Source organism: Suricata suricatta, chromosome 15 (genome assembly GCF_006229205.1).
Source record: "Suricata suricatta isolate VVHF042 chromosome 15, meerkat_22Aug2017_6uvM2_HiC, whole genome shotgun sequence".
NCBI lineage: Eukaryota > Metazoa > Chordata > Mammalia > Carnivora > Herpestidae > Suricata > Suricata suricatta.
The window spans coordinates 59,653,809-59,676,665 of NC_043714.1; the positions used below are offsets into that span (position 1 = coordinate 59,653,809).

General features: G+C 42.7%; 1 protein-coding gene across 1 annotated transcript in view; it reads left to right on the forward strand.

The window, feature by feature from the left end:
- DEPTOR (DEP domain containing MTOR interacting protein) overlaps positions 1-22,857 on the forward strand; it is a 104,868-nt gene that overhangs the window by 68,262 nt on the left and 13,749 nt on the right. Inside the window, exons 5-6 of the mRNA XM_029923594.1 lie at positions 19,737-19,922; positions 21,863-21,997. Coding sequence (XP_029779454.1) covers positions 19,737-19,922; positions 21,863-21,997 — 321 coding nt within the window. The remainder of the gene's footprint in view (positions 1-19,736; positions 19,923-21,862; positions 21,998-22,857) is intronic.

Genomic DNA, 22,857 nt, shown 5'->3' on the forward strand with positions numbered 1-22,857 from the left:
CCCAGGAGCATGATAGAAACGCAGAATCTCTGATTCTACCAAGCGCTGCTGAATCTAATCTACATTTCAGCACAATCCCCAAGTGGGTTGAATGCACATTAATGTTTGAGACGCAGTGGGCTGGATGTAACTAGAATAGAAAATATCAGAGCTTATTTTATCTAGCGAGGTTATGTATTGTTTTGTAAAACTTTAATTTCAGCTAGATAGTTATACAAACATATGGGCATATCCATGTGCGTATTGATTCGCCACATAAACATAGCTACTGTGTGCTGGGGTCAAGTGTTTTGAAAGCCACTGACCTAGAGGCATTCATTACAGAGGCAGTCAGGCCGCTGTTTTGCAGGCTTGTTTCTCTGCACCATGCTGCCACGATTGAACTCACCACTATTTATTGTTGGCTCGTGTCTGCTGATGTGCGAAGGGCACGGACGGTGGGGAGCTGAATAGAAAGGAGAGTGCCACTGTGGTGTCTGGCTTTAGACAGCTTAGTCTTGTTGGGACTAAAAGATGGATCTAGAAGCAATTAGCAAACAATAGAAGGTATACATTTTATTTTATTTGTTTATTTTATACTCTGTGCCAGGCGCTGTTCTAATGACGGCACAAATATTAACTTATTTAAACCTCCTTAACTCTTTGAGGCAGGTTTTCTTTTTGTTGTTGTTGTTAAATGTATTTTACTGTGGAAAGAACACCTAACATGAAATCCATCTTCTTAATAAACGTTTAAGTGTGCTGTATAGTAATATTGACCATAGGACAGGTGTTCTTATTCTCGCTATTTTACAGAAAAGAAAACCAAGGCACCAGTAGACTAAATAGTTTGTCTGGGGCCACTCAGATAGTAAGGTCCAAGAGGATATTTGCAGGTAAGTGTGAACTCAAGAGTTTTGGTTGGAGCACGGGGCTTTCCACAGTGAAAGATGGTATATTTGGGTTAGAGGTAGTTCTGTCATCTTTGCTACAGACAGAAAACTTGGTGATACCAAGTTCCAGGCACAAATAGCCTACAGTTTACTGGCTGATACTATAACATCTTCAGAGAGAGGATAGAGGATGCCACACATTGTTTCCAAATGATTTCCAAAGAGTAAGCATTAGACTTGAACTGCAGTGTGGTAATTTTATAATTCTATAAACACAAACACCATAAAGGTGCAATGTAAAGGATAAAATAAGTCATCACTGATGGCAAATCTCAACCCCCAAAGTTTGCTTTGCATGATTTCAGGAGGATTAAATATTCTCTATCTATAGACATCAGAGTTTCCAAGGAAGTTCTAGTTTTCCTAGTATAGCAATTCATGGCTAGATTACAGGTTCTAACTTTGAGTTATGAAAATACGGCTACCATGCATGTGTATGCTAGAGCTAATGATAAATGCCAGTTGTGTCTTAAGCAAAGCTCTGAATTCTCTAGCTAATAATTAACTTCACAGGTTAAACATTAAGGAAAGTCAGACGTTAGGCTTTGAGCAGAAGGTTTCTGGACAAAAGTGCTTCCCTAGACTGAAACCAGTAGGCATAAAAATCAGGCCCACTTATGAAATTCTAACTAGCTTCATTTATAAATGGCGAATGATGCTCTGTAATCCAGACATAACTTGTTAGATGAGTCATTAGCTTACAAGCATATGTCTGTGTGTCTGTGTGTATATACACACATACATGCATATGTGTCCATATTATACAAACATGTATTTTGACCACATAGATACACATTTATCCAGCTTTTCCATTTATTAAGGTTTACTGTATATCAAGCACTGAGCTAAATACTTTATAGAGTTTAACGTATACCTAAAATATGTATTTCACACATATATCTATATATAATCTTATTAAAATCTTGGCAGCAATTCTGTGATATTGTTATTATTAATATCACAGTTTTCCAGTGAAAGCAGAAGTTCAAAGGCTTTAAGGTGTTTTCCCAAGGCTGCATAGCTAACCAGTAGGTACTAGGTGTTGTGCCTTCTACCGATGTTTTCCTTGGCCCAGGATGTAGGAACTAGGTGTGGCCTCCTGGCAAAGTGGGCTGAACACGGACTTGGGAGAGAGACAGACAGGAATTAGGTCCCAGTTCTGCCATCTACTGAGTAACTATGTCGACATCTCAGTTCTTGCATTCTTTAGGTTTTTAGATTTATGAAATTAGAGTTATATACCACTGAGAGTTATGTTTTCATTTTGGGTGGGGGGAGATCGGATGACCACACATATGTTCCAAAAGGACTCAACGTATAGTTGGAGTCATGCCTAACCTTTATCAGAGTGAAAGGACACAGAGAAGGATCATCAAGGGAAAAAGACATATTACGTGTCACCTGGAGAAACCCAGACACGGCTTTCCTGTCTCCCCTCCCAGGGCCATACAGATCTGGCTCCTTCCTCTGGCAGGGGGCATGCGCGAACCCATGTGTGATGTCTCTGCCCAGCGGAGCCCATTTGAGATGCAGAGTACGAGGTTTTTGTTGGGAGGGTGCTTATGGAGGTACTCTGCCTGCTTGGCCAGCTGCAACTACCAGCATTCCAGACTCCAAGAAGGAAAGAAGGTTCTCCATAGATCATAGTGTTTGTGCAGTCTAGGCCATAGATCATAGTGTTTGTGCAGTCTAGGCAGGCTGGAAGAGCAGAATTCAGTGCCCCAGGTGGGTGAAGTTGCCTTATCGTGAAGTTACCTAGGGAACGTTCCAAAAGCCAAGTTCCCAGATGCTAGCCACAGGCCAGCCCACAGGTGAGCCCTTCTGTATCAGGGTTGCCATGGTAACCCCTGCACCCAGCTGCTGTGAGGGTTACCAAATAGCCAAAGCTTTCCACTGGGCATCTACTTCTTATGGCCCCCAAATACCTGCTATCATACGCGATCTGATCCACTACAAATAACAGTTAACATTTATAGAGCCCCTACATTGTGCTGGCCACTGTTGTACTCAGTCTCCTCATTTACTCATTTATTCCTCTTAAGTTAGGCGTCCTGATTATTCTCATTTTAAAGATGAGGTGAAGAAACTTGCTGAAGACAAGAGCTAGTACATGGTAGATTCAGCATTCAAATCCAGGCAATCTGGCTCTTGATGACCACCGATGACTGGACACCAATTATAAGCTCCACTAGATGGGGGAAAAAAAATCCCTCAACTTTTATTGCATCAGCTCACACGGCCTGGCAGACTCGTAACTGCGAAAATTGTTGGCTCATAAAATATACGATTCCCATACCCCAAACAATGACCAGGTACCTGGAGATATTTGTATAACCTTTGCAAAATGCGATGAACACATTTCTCCATTCACATAAAATATCTCTCTCAACTGCTTGAGCCGATCTTCAGCGATCTTTCCTTTACATGGAGGGAGATCGCGAGCAGATAATCACGCAGGGAAATTGCTCACAGCTGCAGCAGCTGACCCTGGATAATCAGGCTACCGCTGTTCTGTCCAGGCATATAATTTCCTCTTTTAAAGATTTAGTCAGAGCTCTTCGACAATTTCAACACTTCATCAAGCCCTCTTTCTTTTTCTTTTGTTTTAAGAATATATTTATATAACATTTTGCAATTCCCAAAACGGTTTTATATATATTAGCCTTTTAATCCTCCCAGCTGCTCATGGGGGTGTTGTGATTATCCCCTTCTCTGGGGGGGGGGGGAAGACAGTAGCTGAGACCTTCAGTCTGACAGCCATGGAGAGAGAACTTGGAACCTGCCGCCCAGGAAGCTAGATGCCAGAGCCAGACAGGAATTAGTGCCATCTTTCCAGTAATTAAGATCAGTGACGAGAGTTCAGCCTGAGCCTGGAATAGCCTGGCCAAAGAAAGGTTGAAAGAGAGAGAGAAGGATGGGAGGAAGGGAAGAAAAGTGGTCCTGATGATTGAGGCTGAAGGCAAGATTGCAACTTGCCCAAGACTGAGTGATACTATGGGGGGAAAAAAGTATTCTGACAGTTAGAACCATAAGGAAGACTTGCCCCAAGACTATTGCAATGGGGGGGGGAACGGGGGGTACTGCAGTGGTGGTGGGAGATGGGGCTCGACTCTGAATGCAGCAAGGACAAGTAGCCATGGAATGGGTGGAGGGGCCAGGAGATGGAGATTTATTAATAGGAGACATCAAGGGTAGGGAGATTCTTTTTTCTTTTATTTATATTATTTTTTTTTTTTTTTGGAGAGAGAGAGGAAGAGATGGGGAGTGGCAGAGTTGGGGAGAGAATCTTAAGCAGGCTCCATGCCTAGGGCAAAGCCTAACACAGGGCTCGATTTTCTAACAGTGAGATCATGACCTGAGCTGAAACCAAGAGTCAGATGCTTAATGAACTGAGCCACCCAGGCACCCCTAAGGGGATTCTTGTTAAACGAGTTTAAGAGAATTCTTAAGGAAGGTAGGCCAAGGACTTATAATCAAAGATGGAGGATGAGAAATTTGGTCAAATATCAAGAGTGATTGGCTGTTGAGGGTGGGAGGGGGTGGTTCTCACTAAACTGACTTAGCAGGATTCTTTGTTAAGACTGGGCTGGGCAAGCCAAAGACAGGATGGGGGCCAAGGCCAAGGCCTGATAGAAAAGAGGGTTTAGGAGACTCTGACTATAAATTCAGTACTAAGAGAGAGTCTCTGTCAATAGCAACCTACCCTTGTTGGGGTACCGTCCATTCCTGTTCATCAGGACTCTCCTACTCACATTCTCCTTCTGCCTTGGGTAACTTCTTGACACCAACAAATGAAGATTTTTCTATTACAGATAGTTCCCAGTCAGTACCTTCATTTTTCTTTATCCTTAACTAGAATGTTAAGTGCTTTGAGGACAGAGCATTGTTTTTCTCTAGCTCCAATGGCTTGGCATTGCCATATTGACTATTCAGTTTAAAACAACAAAAGAGTGTTAAATGAATGGATGGTGGTAGAGACCACTTACTGAAACCTTACCATTTGCTGGCCAAGTGCTGAGTATTTATACCAGCTAGACCTCTTTTAGTATAAGCAATGCCAATCAGCATTCGCTTTAAACGTAGGCAGAGCTAGCCGACAGTTAAAGGAAACATTGCAAAACCAGATGCCTGAAAAAGGACTAGAGTAGCTCTCAGGGATCCACTTGCCAGGAACTAGTGACTAAAAGACCATATCTTCCAGCCACCTACAGCCAGGAAATTAGCTCCATGGGAAACTCTAGAGAGGGACTCTGATTGGCTGAACCTAGGTCACATGCCCACATCTTGACCCTAGATGGGGCAGAACCTTTGACTGACAGACTCACCAGGTGGGGGAGGGATGCTTTAGGTAAGCACAAGTGACAGACTGTTCTTAATGCTGTTAATTCATTAATCCTCTACCCTCAAATCAGTGCACTGGTTTTGTAATTCCTGTTGTTTTAGATGACATCATGCAGTGTATGGAACTAGAATAATCATTCTCAGCTCCTTAGTGTTAAACTCTGAATAGAAAAAAAAAGTGCTTAGAGAGAATATTTTCTCAGTCAACTTTTAATAATTATTTTAAGCAGCATCTTTATCAACAGTCATCATCTAATAAAATTGTTTTGCCTTTTCAATTCAGAATTGTCTGGGAATTATCCATCCCACTGTGCCTTCTGATATGCTTTGACTCTGTTTCACTTTGTATTGTAGCTGAGTCCAAAGCAAGAAGGAAGGTGCACACAGCCAGAATGTTGTTGCAGTGTAAACATTAGGGAGCAAGGTTGCTTGGTAAAGTCAAGGGCTGAGGCATTGGCTCACATGAAAGTGTTGATTTTGGTTAAAGGAAAACAGATCTGTCATTAGACAAGGTCTTAACTCTTAGAAAGTATGAAGGGAATGAGAGATACCTTATCCCGTGTAATCTTCCACAAGAGCGTGATGCGTAAGGAATGGAGACCTTTTGTCAACAGTTTCGCAAATGTAAATATTTCTGTCTTTGGTTAATGTTAGTAGAACTTGTCAGGTCTGCAGACACTGACCTAGGTACAGACGGTGTTTGGCTCTGAAGCCTGCGCTCCTGCTAACACTGGCCTCACCCCTGACAGCTCATTGCCCGGTGTCCCAGCTGTACATAGTCCTCAGTTTACCTGAATATAGCATTTCTTTAACAACATGAAGTCTTCAAATGGAAGCACACAAGTTCTGTGCAGTTGAAGTATATGGAAACTATGCAGTTTTGTAGTAAGTACTGCTCAGTTAGGTGTTGTGTGGTAATTTAAGGACTCTGCTGGGTTTCAGTGGCCATTTTTAGTGGAACGTGTAGGCCAGGTCTCAGGTGTATTAGAAACATGTATCAGGGTGAAATGGACAGTTCAGATTGTGGATCAGGATTTGCCTCTCCTTTCTCCTACCGGTCAGGAAGCACTATGGTGTTATGTCCTGGCTACTGATGGACATGAGCTTGACCACAGCCCTCAAGTCAGGATGGAGGTGGGTGGCACAGAAAGTTAAGAGGCTCTGCTTTGAGGAGTGGAATATCTCCATTCTCTCTCACATCGCTCTGACTCCTGTAGCTGGGAGAACTGGGACGTGTGGGCAGGGGATTCATGTCTGGCACCCAGGATTCTTCTCACAGCATTTCTTCCCTGCTGCCCAACTTTCACTCATGATTAGAGAGAAAGTCCCCAACTCGCTGCTTCTGGCTCTAGATCCTCAGCCACTCACGTGAACTCAGTTTCTCTTAGCTGACAGTTCCCTTTCAGGTAGTCTGTCTGGATTGTCTTTTGTGTTTGGATCTACAGCTCCTCCTCCCTGCTCCTTTTTCCCCCTCTTCCACCAGGATTGGCCAAACGAGCTGAAGCATATTAATACCCTGGAGTGATGGCCAGGGGTAAAACTGACCATATGGGCAACTCTGATCAGTGTGACTATGCAACAGAATTGAGTTAAAATTAAAGGAGTCTCACACACACACACACATACACACACACACACACCACATACATATCCAGATTATAGTTGGGAAAATATGTTTATTAGTTAGTATTCATAATCAATTTTAATCTAATTTGGAGAATAATGTGTTTGTAGAGTTAGTTATATAAGTTATTTTGTTTATTTTAATGTTTATTTTTGAGAGAGAGAGACAGAGTGCAAGTGGGAGAGGGGCAGAGAGAGAGGGAGACACAGAATCTGAAGCAGGATCCAGGCTTTGAGCTGTCAGCACAGAGCCCAATGTGGTGGGGCTTGAACTCACGACCATAAGATCATGACTTGAACTGAAGTCGATGCTTAAGTGACTGAGCCACCCAGGCGCCCCTATATAAATTATTTTTAAACTGACATAAAATTCTAAAGACTCTAACATTTTATGTAGCTTTTTTTTCCCTAAAACTTTGCTCTTCACTTTCATCTCTGTCCTAGTGATGACATTGGATTCAGTAAGGCACCCCCCCTCCCCCCGCCTCTCCTTCTGTCCATTTAATTGTAGCCACTCCTTCGGCTCCTGCCCAGGTTTCAATGTGATTAGAAATTACTAAAACCACCATGCCCAGGGAGAAGGGGTAGGTGCAGGTTTTTACCCACCGGCTCATTCCCGTCTCTCTGAAGTCCTCTTTGACAGTTGCTGAGAGCATAATCTCGAGCAGGGATTCCTCTCCAGTAGGAACAAAATGTGCTTCCTCATAAAATGAAGGAAATAGGATGGGGGACATAGTGTGAGAGGGGAAGAGACTGCAGTACCAATAGCCCTTGATCCTATGGCTGTCAGAGGCTCGGGATGAGTTCTCGTCTATGACGGATAGCTCTTAAAGTGCTACACTTCGAGGGATGAACTTGCTTGGTGGTGAGCTGGTCTGTCGCTATGGGATTCCAGCCTCTACTCTGGACCCATCGCACTTCCAATAGGAACATGGTATGAGCCACAAATGCCAACCACAGATGTACTTGTAACTTTTCTAATAGCCACAGTAAAAACAGTAGAAGCAGGTGAAATTCATCTCAATAATATATCTTAACTGTCTCCAAAAGATCACTTCAAAATGTAATCAACATGAAACATACCAATCAGCTATTTTATACGCTTAGTTCTCATTCTCAATATTTTAAGATCTAGTGCAGATATTACACTTACAGCTCATCTCAGTTCGGACTCGCCGCGCTTTAAGGGCTTGGCAGCCGCATGACACCCATGGCTGCCGTTCTGGAGAGCCTCCCTCTAGACTTTCTGGAAATCAGTGCAGGGTAGGTGGTATCCTGGTGAGTGTTATGTCATTTTTCAGTTCCTCCTCTCAGAGATCTTTGTCTGAAGGTTTATGTCAAAGAGGCACCTTGTTATCTATACTTTACAGTGTCCTTTTGGACACCTCCATAAAGCTGGGTGCCAGCCACACAGGTTTCTGAAACAGTGATAAAAATTCTCCCTTTCCCAACACACTGATTTCACAACCATATTTTCTTTTACCTCTGTTTTTTAAATATTCCCTTTGATTTTTAAATATTTCCACAAGTCAGAAACTGTTGACTGCCGTCACTTAGACTGGTTCTGATCTTGGCAGTTCTCTCTTTACTCAGAAAGGACTTATCTGGTATATAATCCAAAGTTCAGGAGCACTTTCTTAAGTGTCTGCTCTTCATTGTGGGAGCCTTTGGATTTTTGCAGCAGCAGAACAATATTATTAATGGTGCATTGGCATTATTGTGACCTGTCTTTCCGACATCTATATGTTCCCGTATGTTTATTAACTTCACTTGTGTTGGTTAAAAGATGAGGTTACTGTCATTGCTTTTCCACAAATGTAAAAATTGAGGCCAAGGGACTGTCCATAACCAGTTCCATCACCGGGGAATCAGACAGCAGTTGCTGGAAGGCATGTCTTCTGCCTGCACGACTTTGTCTACTCCCTCGTGGCCTCTGAGTCAGGCATAGTTTGTTACAAGGTGCGGGCTGCAAACAAACAGAAAGCATTTGTGTTTTTCTTTTTTAGGCTTTTGATTTCATGTCTCTAAGCCTGGGTTTGGAACAGTATCAGGATTCTGTTTTGCTATAAATAACAGAAAATGTAGTAATGATGGGCTTGAATAGAGAGGTTTCTCTCTCTGAGAGCTGTTCCAGGGGGAGAATCCTGGGCTGATCAGAGCCAAATATAGCCCCATCCATCTCTGTGCAGCCATTCCTAGTGTATGCCAGGTCTCATGTCTGCACTGGGGGTGGGAAGAACATAGAATGGCAGAGAGCTGTCACCTCACAAGACTTTGCTTTTTTTTTTCTTTTTTTATGTTTTTTTAAATTTATTTTTGAGAGACAGAGACAGCACAAGCAGGGGAGGGTCAGAGAGAGAAAGAGAGATACAGAATCTGAAGCAGGCTCCAGGCTCTGAGCTAGCTGTCAGCACAGAGCCCTAAGTGTGGCTCGAACCCACGAACTGTGAGATCATGACCTAAGCCGAAGCCGGACGCTTAACTGACTGAGCCACCCAGGCGCCCCTGCTTTTTCTTTAGGAAAGCTTGCCTCTCCCAGAAAGTTATACCTACATCATGTGGGCCAGAACTGTGTCACATGGTCACCCCTAGGTGGAAGGCAGTCATTGAATCTAGTGCCTTTACCCAGGCCCACTGCTGCCCTGAGCAAATAATAAAGGAGGAAGAAAGAGAGAGTGTGTTTTGGACGATGCAGCCAGCTTTGTCATCCACAAGGACAAAGGTCTTTTTCATTAAGTTACTATGGGACCTTCCCTGTGGGACATCGGCTTCCAAGGAATAGTTTTCTTCTTTTGTCCACACACAGAGTTTCTTGTAGCTCTACGTGAGATTTGAAAAAGAAGGAGACCAATGTTAATGTCATAGATTGGACCACTGCACCATGATTAACCTTAGGGGACTCTTGGGCTAGATGGGAATTATTTGTACTCTCTTTGCTTTCAACAAATTTAAAATGATTTCAGAATATTAAGTTTATTTTTTAAAAAGTAGGCAAGATTTTCCCTATATCTATGTTCCTTTTTGGTATAAGAAAAGATGAATACAGATATAAATGATATAGAAAATATAGGAAGACAATTTTTTAAAAACCACTAAATCTCACCACTGATTTCTTTCTTTTTTGAACACCACTCCTTACTTTGAAGGTACCATGCTCTTCAGTCTCAAAAGGAACATCTGATAAATTACTCTACAGTAAAGTGCCAGCAGGTTCTGTGGTAACCTTTCTGGGAAGGATTGGAAATTGCCATCTGGGAATCGGGCTTTGATGGGTTTTCACACCCCATGGTTCCTGGGTACCTCTAGCATCATTCTAGGTACCCTTCTCCATGTTGTTGGCCCTGCTGAATTGATCTGGTTTAGGTTGGATGCCTCCTTTTCTTCCAGACCACCTAGAGTTGCTTCCAGACTCTGCCCCTACATTGGGGAAGTCTGCAAGGGCTTATACCTTGGAAAGTTATTTTTTGGGTACTGACACCTGGGGCCCTCAAGGAAACCGACACACGGCCAACGTTAATGGAGTGCCTCTAAGGACCAGAGACTGTAACAGGCTTTTTTACCTATGTTGTTCAATTATCTCTTCAACTCATTTTACAGACAAATATAATTGAAGCTCAGGGCAATTAAGTAGTAAAGACCAGACATCCGGCACTGGACAAAACATGAGTATCAAAGATTAATCTTGGAGATTCTGGCAGTGTAAAATGGAAAGTGGGAGAAAAATAATCTGTATTATTTGACAAATACAATGCAGTTCATCATTAATAATAAAAAAAAAAAAAGCAAGAGTGAAACTGGTATTTAACCCAGGGTCATCTGAAACCAGACCAACCGTTTTCTATCTCATTTTTCTGTCCTTTCCATAGGCAATTCCAAGGTAATAAATGTTTTGGCCTGGTGAAGAGTGTTGTGGAACATGTGCTCATCCACATTGCCTTCTGTAAACTAGAGACAGGAATAAATGACAGAAAGTCAGATTTTGTTTTGTGTGTGTGTGAGTTTGTAAGCTAATTTACCTCCTCGTTTGGCACTGTTATATCTTTGGGTGGGCGACAGCCTAGCCAGGAGATTACGGGATGGGGTTCCAAAGTTATTCTGTCAAGTGTTTTTGTCTTGGACCTTCCGGTGAATAATTATGGAACCTTGTGTAACCCTGTTTTCTCATCTGTAAAATGGGAATAATCATAATAGCTCTCTCATAGTGCTGCTAGGAGAATGGAATGATACAATCATGCATGTTCTAAGCATAGGACCCTACACAGAGTATCACGCAACAAATGCTAGCCGATTCTTACTCTCATTATTGTTATCAGTATCCTCAGCATCCGGTGCCTTGGGGAGGTGGAGCTGAGTATACTATGATGGCTTCATCCGTGCTGCCCTTACATGGTATGTTATCCATACTCTGTGATGAATGTATACATGTTAAATAAATCAACACTGAGGTGCTTTCATTAGGCCTTTGGATTTATGCCAACAAACCCAAAAGATCTAGAACAGATTATAAAATCTTTGCATTGACTTTTGTAAGTGAGATACTCCATTTCCTGGACAAAATAAATTTTGTTTTTAGTCCTGTGAGTGCTCATGGTATGACTTCGTCTCTGAAAAACATACCCTTTGTTCTGAGTTTTATCGCTAACAAAGGTTCTAGTCCTTGGCACACACCCAGCTATTATTTAATGATGCATAGCAAAGAATAAAACATAATTTGAGCCTCCATCTGTTCATTACCTTTACATTTCTGGCCGTAAGACACGGACGCTGCAGAAGCGTACACAATCGCGATGCCATGTTTTGATTTTCTTCTTTTCTGCTATCTTTGCGATACTCACTTCGAGCCTTGTTCCTCGCCTCCTTTCAATCAATTAAACTGGTGTAATTGGGTTCTAGCCTTGTGAATGTGAAGTGTTTTGTTTTAGTATTATCAGCTAATAGGACTTTATACCCTAACACCAATTTCCTGTTTTCATATCCTCTTCTGTTTGTTGTCAGTGCTCAGGAAGTAATTATTTTAGTTCTCTGACTCACTGTTGTTATTGCCATTTGAAGAATTTTATATTCCAGGCACCTAGCACTGTCCTTACATGGCGTAGGCACTTAAATACAATTGCTCAATTTCTTGAATCAAGGACTTTTGCTCCCTTGGGAAACAGGACTCTTTCAACTCCTGCATCCCCTGTAGGATGGTTTGATATGGGTAGCTACAGCCTTCAGTATAGTTCAGATGAAAAAAAAAGCTTTAACTTTCTGTTGTAGTTAGTTCTCAGTTCTTTTCCACAAAACATGATTAAAAAGCATGATATTAATATTGCTTTTAGTCTTGACAGGTTTAAAATCTGTAATATACGACGTGACGTGAGGTACTTGGACTCTGAAGGACTGTGAATTAGCAAGAGCAGGGAGACCGAAGGGGCAAAGACCTCCCTGGATGTGTGAAACCACGGAAAGCTTTAGTCTTGTTGGCGGCGAGGGTGCAGTATTCTCATATGGAGAACCCAGTAGCCTTTTAGAAGCGCTGAGTCTGAGGACTAGACCTGCCACCTGTTTATCCTTGAGGTTTGTCAGCATTAGGCAAGGGCTGCAGGTGCTCAGTGGTCCTTTTGGGAGGAGGTACAGGGATCAGTAGGAGGTAAGGGAGCAAGTGAGGAGTAGGATAGAGTGACAGCCCTGATGGCTCAGAATGATCTTTCTCCCACCATGGTACCCTGGGGGAAGGGTGCACCACGCCCACCTGTGCTACTGGGGAGGGTGATGGTGATGATGATGATGATGATGATGATGATGATGATGATGCTAATCGTGGCAGCTGGTGAGGGTCTCCTCTCTTTCAGGTGACCTTGAAGACCTTTTAGGTTTGACTTTGCACTTTGCATGTGTAGTATGGTCCCCGCATGCTCGTCCTTGCTGAGCTTTCTACTTAACTATGATGGCCATTATCCTTATCCCTCCCTCTGATGAAGCCTCTTTTTACCCAGCTAAATTACTGCATGATCCCAGAGCCAAAACCACCCTTTATTTTTTTCAGGTTGATTTATTTATTTTGTGCAAGAGACAGAGAGAGAGAGAGAGAGAGAGAGAGAGAGAGAGAGAGAGAGAGAGAGAAAATATCCCAAGCAGGCTCTGCACTAACATTCCGTACTAACTCCACATAGTTACTGCAGAGCAGAGACACGGGGCTTGAGCCCACGAACTGTGAGATTACAAACTGAGCCGAAATCAAGGGTCAGATGCTTAACCAACTGAGCTACCCAGGTGCCCCCAAGACCATCTTCTAAAAAGGTTTGGTGAAGTACCATCGAGGGAGCAGTTGGTGTCTGCACGTACTCTCCCCTCACTTCCCTCCCCATCCCTTATCCCACTGCTGGATTCAGTTCACTTACTTCACGATGCCTGTTGTGTTAAGTCATTTGCCAGCAAACATTTCAAGGATGGATGAAAGTATGTGACCTTTCTCCCTTCAACTAGATAAGTAGCTTAAAATGTTTTCTGTATTCAGCTGAGTTCATAGGTTTCAAGATGATAAATGTTTATATTCATCTTTAGATTATATGGGTCAGTAGAGTAGAAGCCAATTTCCCCTCTTGTAGACAGTCACTATTTTTTTTAAAGTGTATTTATTTTCAGAGAGAGAGAGAATGAGTGGAGGAGGGGCAGAGAGAGAGAGAAAGAGAGAGAGAGAGAGAAAGAATTCCCAGCAGGCCCCATGCTGAGAGAGCAGAGCCTGATACAGGGCTTGAACTTGTGAATCTCGAGATCATGTCTTGAGTCAAAATCAAGAATTGGACTCTTAACCAACTGAACTTAGCAGTTGCCCCAATAATCACTTTTTAAGATCTCTGTGTTTGCACAAAGTCATCCCAATAATTTATAGGAAGAAAATATAGCCACATTATCCACATAAAGAATAATGTATGTTAACTATGTCACTTTATTATTTTGGTAGATTACATTCCATTTCCCTCATGCTTTCTAAAAAGTAAAGGTAAATCAGAATCTATTTTCTTTTACCAAATATCAACAACATTGTGAGCTTAGTGCTTCTAGAACCCTCGCTGTCCTTAACAATTAGATCCTCTTGTATTTACATGGCTTCAGCTTTCTGGCTGTGACTGCTTTTTCTCCTGTTTTATGTCTGATTTTATACCAAGCCAAGTCCCTTGAGAATGCAAGTAGTATAAAAGGGAAGTCCCAGGAGTTATACATTGAATGAGTCAATAATTATCACTTTTTAATTACAACTGTAATTGTAATTTTTACCTTAATACCCAGGATTCATGGTCTCACTGCTTCCAAGAATGAAGAGGTGGGCACAAAACATAATGAGCAGCAGCCAAAAGTTTGGGTATAAGATCTGAAAGGAAGAATAGTATGAAAGCTCTCTTTACAGAAAGGGGACATTTGAAAGTGAATGCCCGTGACTATAGGCAAGGGACTTTGTTTTATAAGGTTCTGGTCAGCACCTCACCCTCCTTTCCCCCTTGCTCCTTTGCAGGTCCTACCCTTATTGGCTTGATAATTCTAGGTGCTGGGTTGTCCATTCCTGATTGGCTCATTTCCATTGTATGAGGGGTGGTCTATGACCATACCTTCCTTGTAGGTCATACTTTAACGGGTCTTCTACTTACTTTTAGTTAGGTCTTTTTTTTTTAATTCCTGAGAGGAACCTGAGTGGGAGTAGGTGGTGTCTGTTACATTGTTAAGAGGAACCTTACGCCTGAGGGGTTTGCTGTGGTCAGACGCTAAGCATTGTTCCAAAATAGTGCTTTTCCCACCCAGACCTCAGGTCCTAACCTTTCCCTCTCTGCCTACTGAATCCCATATTTTCTCTTAATAATATTAGATATTAAATGTCCACTTTGAATGTTCTCTCTTATTTATTCCTGTTTAGAGCTTCATATTCTCAAGGAGCAAAGAATGAAATTTATCAAATTGTTCATGACTCCACATTTACTCTAAATAAAAGTCCTGTATAGTGTTGGGATTTGAGCAGTGAAGAACGGGAACAGTCTCCAGATTTAGAAACTCTAATCACTGTCTGCCAATTGATTTGTCTTTCTTTCCCTTTAATTCTACCCCTCCCCCCAGAGTTTAGGTAATTTCTTCTGTGTTTAGCAAAACACAAGCCTCCTGTGTAGCAAATGGTTTTTGTATTTAATATAGAGAATGTCATGTTAAGGTATAAAGAAAACCAACTATTTTCTCTTTCTGGAATATAAACTATATGTCATTTAGCCATTGTCTACTTCATGAGACTCTACATATGTAATTTCTGGCTATACACATGGCTTTCTTAATCTAGTTACTTCCTAAAACGTCCTGTGTCTTAACTTACTCCCTACTTCTTGTTTTCTTCTGAGATTTAAACATCTCCCATTGGGATGGTTGCCAATCTAGATCTGGATATCTGGTTAAGATTTCATATTTTTTCTGCTTTTTCCTCTAGGGTTTTGATGGTTTTATGTCTCACATTCAGGTCCTTCATCCATTTTGAGTTTATTTTTGTGTGTGGCATAAGAAAGTAGTCTAGTTTCATTCTTCTGTGTGTTGCTGTCCAGTTCTCCCAGCACCACCTATTAAAGAGGCTGTCATTTTTTCATTGGATACTCTTTCCTTCTTTGTTAAAGACTAATTGGCCATACATTTGTGGGTCAAATTCTGGGTTTTCTATTCTATTCCATTGGTCTATGTGTCTGTCTTTGTGCCAAAACCACACTGTCTTGATGATTATAGCTTTGTAGTAGAGGCTAAAGTCTGGGATTGTGATACCTCCTGTTTTGGTTTACTCCTTGGCCTCAACCGCAGCAATTTCCTACTCAACACATCCCCAAAGGCAAGGGAATCAAGAACAAAAATGAACTATTGGGACCTCATCCAGATAAGAAGCTTCTGCACTGCAAAGGAAACAATCAGTAAAACTAATAGGCAACCGATGGAATGGGAAAAGATAGTTGCAAATGACATATTGGATACAGGGCTAGTATCTAAAATCTATAAGGAACTTAGCAGACTCCACACCTGAAAAACAAATAATCCAGTGAAGAAATGGGCAGAATACATGAATAGACACTTCTGCTAAGAGGACATGCTGATGGCCAAGAGACACATGAAATGATGCTCAGCATCACTTATCATCAGGGAAATACAAATCAAAACCACACTGAGGTACCACCTCATGCTGGTCAGAGTGGCTAAAATGAACAAATCAAAAGACTATAGATGCTGGCGAGGGTGTGGGGAGACGGGCACCCTCCTACACTGTTGGTGGGAATGTAAACTGGTACAGCCGCTCTGGAAAACAGTATGGAGGTTCCTCAAAAAATTAACAACAGACTCCCCTATGACCCAGCAATAGCACTGCTAGGGATTTACCCAAGGGATAGAGGAGTATGATGCATAGGGGCACATGTACCCCAATGTTCATAGCAGCACTGTCAACAATAGCCAAATCATGGAAAGAGCCTAAATGTCCATCACCTGATGAATGGATCAAGAAGATGTGGTTTATCTATACAATGAAATACTAAATGGCAATGAGAAAGAATGAAATCTGGCCATTCGTAGCAATGTGGTTGGAACTTGAGGGTGTCATGCTAAGTGAAATAAGTCAGGCAGAGAAGGACAGATACCATATGTTTTCAGTCATAAGTATAACAGTAGAAACTTAGCAGAGGACTATGGGGGAGGGGGAGGGGAAAAATAGTTGGGGAGACGAAAAGAGGTATACCATGAGAGACTCTTGAATATTGAGAACAAACTGAGGGCTGATGGGGGAGGGAAGGGGAGTAATGATCAGGGAGGAGGGCACTTGTGGGGATGAGTACTGGGTGTTACATGGAAACCAACTTGACAATAAACTATAAAACTAAAAAAGAAAAAAGATTTCATTTTTTTTCATGAGTGAAAAGGTGACAGAACTGTTCATGGGAAATGGGTGGAGTGTTTTTTGAAAGAAGGGCAGAAAAAGCAGAAGAAACAGGTTCTGTGCAGAAACATATGTGCCCAAAGGCTGAAGTCAATCTTTTTGAGTCTAAGAGCACGGAGACTTAAAATACTAGATTTCAGTAGATTTCAGATGACATTTCAAATCTTTCACATCAGTTATCTCATTTCTTTTTCATAGCAAAGCTGTGCAAACGTAAAATGTTTAGTGAATTGCCCAAATCACTCCACTTGTCAAGTTGGTGAACTGGGACCACAACTGAGGTCATATGATCGTAGAATAATTGCTTTCTATTGCATGCTACTAATTTCTAGAAGTTATTCAGCATAAGAAAATGTTCAGTAGAGTCCCAGCTTACTTGTTTTGTTATTATATAAAACAGACTTTGGTATGGCCTTGAAAGGATGAGCAGAGCACATCACATTCTGGCGGCCACTTAGTAGGTGCTCACATTGTTGGACAAATGAATGGATGCCACATGTGACTGATTGATACTATAATATGGCTTCTACCTGTGCTCTTGAAGCTTTTGTAACTATGATTATCTGTTTTCTACCTAAGGCTACACTCACAAACAAAGCAAATGCATGGTATTCAGTGTTCACATCATTAAACTTTTAATGAGAGAGAAAAAGAACCCTTTTAAAAGCAACATAATTCATTGAAGACAATGCGAGTGACACATGCAATTGTCACTTTTCTGTTCTGAGAGGAGAATCAGACTCCAGCTCCACCAGCCACACGGTTGGGGCATGAACACATGGAGATACTTGGTTCACAGTGTGACTGCTCCTCAGGCACGAAAATCCAAATAAGTCCTTGAAAATTGAAGTGGGGCGTTAAATATAGTGTGTCATAAAATCGAATTCCCAGAAGCCAATTGGCAATGTATCATCATCAGTACATGCTGGTAACTGTAAAAACAACAGTGGTTGAGAAATAATAAAGGTATAATTGTTTGAGTTCTTACAGTCTGCTTGCCTTATGTTAAATGGGTGTGGTCTACTATCTCATCCAATTTCTGTTTTCCCTGATTTGGTCACATTTAAGGTTATTTACACTGTTGGAGAGAGAATGTGATGAGTAAGGACTATTCAAATGTAACCCTTTTATTTTACCTTAGATGCTCAGTTTATCCTCTAAGCCATAGGTAGTAGGGAGCTGGGGAGGTGGAAAATGGAGAATAGGGATGACTTCTCCTCCCCTTCGGTGAGGAGATTGAATTGAAAGTCAAATTTCCACTTCAATTAAAAACACTTTTTAGGGGTGCCTGTGTGGCTCAGTTCTGTTAAGCATCCAACTTCAGCTCAGGTCATGATCTCGTGGTCCGTGGGTTTGAGCCCCACGTCAGGCTCTGTGCTGACAGCTCAGATCCTAGAGCCTGCTTTGGATTCTGTGTCTCCCTCTCTTTCTGCACCTCCCCCACTCATGCTCTGTCTCTCTAGAGTCTCTCAAAAATAAATACACATTAAAAAAAAAACTTTTTAAAGTACTTTTAACCATTAGGGAAATTGTTTGGATTCAGAATTTTTTTCTGGATGTATTTATGAGCAGGGCCAATATTTCATATAATTCACAATCCAAAGAGAAACAGTAGATGTTAGTAAATGTACATAAACTGTGTATTTTCAGGTTGTAATTTAAGATACTATTGTCAATGTCTACTTGAGGACTTTAAAAGTCTTAATAAACTCAGAAAAGTTTGCTAGGAATAAATAACTTGCCACAAAATTTTATTATAGTATTATTGAATATAGTGTAAAAATCTGACTAACCACAAAAGAACCACTATTTGTAGATATCATATCGAAGTGTAATTGGCATATCTCTTGGTCCAGGATGCATTCAGCATCTCGCCAATCCAAAGATGCATTATTTATTAAGAACATGCAGAACTGCCACTGAATTAACTGTATTGTCTTTGTGGCCAACATCCTTCACCTAGTTTATCACCATTTAAAGAGTGTGAAGCATGCATATGAATCATTAAGTTAAATGTTGGCAGTGGACTCTCTTAATAGGGAGCCACCTTTCTGAGACTCTGATAGTCATGTAACCAGAAGAATCACTCATAGCAAATGTGCATGATAAATACAGCTACTACCTGACATTGTATTTGCTGACCTAGCTGGGTCATCCCATGAGCCCACAGATTGGTTTAGGGGGAAGTGGTGTAGACTAGCCACTAAACAGTTTAAAGTTAGGTGTGTTCTGCATATGCTACTTCTCTACCCATTACAGACTGTTCACTACCAGCCTTTTATGGAGTACCTACTCTGAGCCAAACACGTGGTAGTCTAAGATTTTAAATGCCAGGATGATTAACAGACAGTCTGAGCCCTTAAGCAGAGTGACTTAATTGGGAGAAAGAGCTGTGCTCCCCCACCCTCACCAAAACAAACAAACAAATGGATATGGAATCTCTATTATTTTTGCAACTCTCTGAGTCTATGATTTCAAAATAGAAAAGTTAAAAAGTGAATAGACATGTTGCTATGGGACTAGCCCTTCGCTGGGTACTGGGGACGCAGGGCTAAATGAAGCCATGATCACTGTCCCACAGAGCCTAGAGTTGAGTGGGAAAGGCAGAGAATGGACAATGCAGGTGCAGTGTGGTAGGGGCTCAGATGGAGAAGGCGGGGGCAACACCAGGAAGAGTCTGACTTAGGTCAGGGGTGAGGTCAGGCAAAGCTCCTCCGGAGGAATGGATTAGCAAATTTCTAAAGTGCATGGCACGTAGAAAGAATTTGGGACCCTGTGTGGATTACAAGCTCATGCGGCATCTGTAGAATTAAACTCCTTCTTAAGACTTTTGCCCCCGTTGGATGGAGCCTTCTGGCTGTAGTGCTCAGAGGCCAGGATGCCAGTCACGCTCATCTGTTGTTTCTCCTCCTCAGTGTCCAACAAGCACCCATTTGTGGACAGCAACCTTCTCTACCAGTTCAGAATGAACTTCCGGCGAAGGCGCAGACTGATGGAGCTGCTCAATGAGAAGTCCCCCTCTTCCCAGGAGACCCACGACAGCCCCTTCTGCCTGAGGAAGCAGAGCCATGACAATCGGAAATCTACCAGTTTTATGTCCGGTATGTCCGTTTCACCATGAATCTGATCACATGCATTTGTCTTTTAGGAAACAGTATGATAATACCTCCCCTTTGTGAAGTTATTTCCTCCAGCACGTTTTTATTTATTCATAACTGAGAAGTATGGGGTGGGGGGAACCCCTAGCATGACCAGAGGGCTCCTGGGCAGTCCACTAAGATGTCATGATGATCATTTCATAAAATTAAGTATTTGCATTCAACAAGACCTCTTAAGCCCTCATTTTATTGTATTTTTCATTTTATTGTATTGTTCATAAACAACTCTTATACATCATTAATTATCCAGTTTTCTAAATCATAGCACTCGAAAGCTGTATGTTTTAATGGTGAATAAAGACTTCTGAGGGCATAGACTAGTCAAAGGCACTCATTGTCCACCTGTCATGAAGGGGTGACCCAGAACAAAGAAAAATTGTGAGAAGCAAACCCAGGAGTTCATAAAGGATAGGACGTTACATCGAAGGTCGAATAGTCCCATGTTTACAATGAACCTTGACAGAAATGGTGCTGACAGACGTTCACAAAGATAACCCCACTCATCCGGAAAAAGTTAACTTGATGTGTCATTTGAAGAAGAAGAGGTACTGCTGGGATATCTTCAACTCCTCTGAAAATTTGGCATTGACTCCAGGAATTGGGTGACCTAAGGTTTGGAAATTCTGGGCTTCACCTGAAACCCGGGGCACAATGAAAATGTGCGTCTTAAAAATGTGGTTATTTGTCGGAGGTGGTGGTTTTTATAGGTGCAAGCGTACTTGTAGCTGTGCCGAGAGTTTTCTGTGCCCCTGGCACTGAGCTAAGCTTCCGGGCCTGAATTTTATTAATTCTCACAATACCCTAAAGAGGAAGGACTTTTCTTATCCCCATTTTGTGAGTGGAGAAACTGAGGCTTGGAACAATGGAGGGGCTTACCCCAAGGTCACTCCATTAGAAAGTGGTGGTCGGAGTTGGATCTCACACCAGTTGTGTCTTAACTCTAGGTCTTATGTTATACTGTCTCCTCCCCATCCCCCTCGCCCCGGGGCTCCCAGGATGTGGCTAAGGTGGAAGAAAGAATGAAGCAAGAGGAGAGAGTAAGCACTAGCAGACGGTCAGGTGTGCTCAGACACACACGTCACGTGGTCCCGCGGGGCCGCAGTCTCCTGCAAATGCAGGGGAACTATTCACCGTCTTACTAGTGCAAAAGTTTGCTGGTTTCTTGTGGGCCCAATAGGACCCAAAACTGACCCTGACGAGAAGGAGGATATATATAGTGGCCATGGTCACCATCAAAGCCAGTCATTATTTTGTGCTTTCCATGTTCTAGAAGGCACTAAGCAGGATATTCTCTATGGCTTTGAACACACAGCTTCTTCTCCTCTCCCTGTTGAGAGCCACCAGCTCTGTGGCAAAGAGAACCAGATCAGATCACCAAACTGCTGCCTCACCTACATTTCCAGAGCCGAAATATATGTTCGTGTGTGTTAATCTCCTTCTTCCATGGCTCCGGGTGACTCATGACTTGCTATTAGATCAGGAGGCATTTATTCTTACTGTTAATCCAGTGAGTCTATAGCCGGCAGTTAATTTACTCCCTTCCAGGGACTGCCTAGCATGGGCTTGGTCATTCTTGAAATACCGTTTTGTATGGCTGAGTCCTTTCACGTGCATTGTATAACCCCCTCCTTGTACTGATCCTGTTGCATTATTCCCACTTCACAGCTGGGGAAATTGAGGCTCAGAGAACGGAAGTGAGTGACCCCAGGTGGTGCCATTAGTGAGTGAAAGGCTGCCTCTCAGATCCTTGTTCCTCTGACTCCAAGGCCAGGGTGCCTTTTTCTGGCACGTGTGACATGGCAGCTGTGTCTGGTGGCTGGAAGCCCACGTGCGCTAGGGCACCAAGGCCACCAGCCTCACGACTGCTGTGCTTCCACCCGCAGTGAGCCCCAGCAAGGAGATCAAGATCGTGTCCGCCGTGCGGAGGAGCAGCATGAGCAGCTGTGGCAGCAGTGGCTACTTCAGCAGCAGCCCCACCCTCAGCAGCAGCCCCCCTGTGCTCTGCAACCCCAAGTCCGGTGAGTGGCTGAAAGGCAGCCCCGCTTCTGGCCGTGACTGTGACTTGGGACACGTGCAGGCCGCCTTCCCCGGGAAGCAGATTCTCAGACGAGGAAGCTAGTGCGAGGGAGTCTTGTGACAGCGTGCTCATGAGCCAAGTCCTGGTGAATGGAAGGGAAGCGTGCACATTTGGGAGAATCAGGGTGCACTGGCCCCAGGGGGAGCTCTGGAGTTGGGATGGCCCTTCAGAATTGTTCCAGATCGGGACTCATCTCTCTTAAGCCCTCCTGTTAACTAGTCATTAGATGTTGGCTGCTCCCCCCCAGGGAGAGGGCATGACCTTGGGGAAGGCAGCTCCCATCAGAGGTCGTTCCAAAGGCTGTTGAATGTATCTGCAGCCTCTCAGTCCTAAGGTCTTTGGGGCCCCAGCACCCCCAAGGAAGAAGCACGTATCTGTGCAAAACCCAACTATCCCCAGAAATGACTCCTGATGCCTTGCAGTTTCAAAATCTACTCATCAACCGCCATGGCTTTTACATTCCAGAAAAAAAAAAGAAAGAAATCTAGGCACAAAGATTGTTGATGAGCTTGTGCTTGGAGACAAATCTTCCTTGACCCAATCAGTTGTTCAGCCCACGGGAACCTGTAACTCACAGATACTACCGCCGTCTCGAAGTCCCTTACCCACCTCTTTCCTAGGATTAGATGGTGTGGTCTGTCATGGTAATAACCTCTGCCTTGAAAACACCTCGACCCCGTTTGTTTAATGCCCTGTTCACCCTCGGCTCAGTGTATCACCTTCAGGGAAGGAAATTCATTCCTTTGGTTCCTCTTGTTCCCTCGTCACCAGATTTGGGGACACAAAGATGAAAGGTCATGG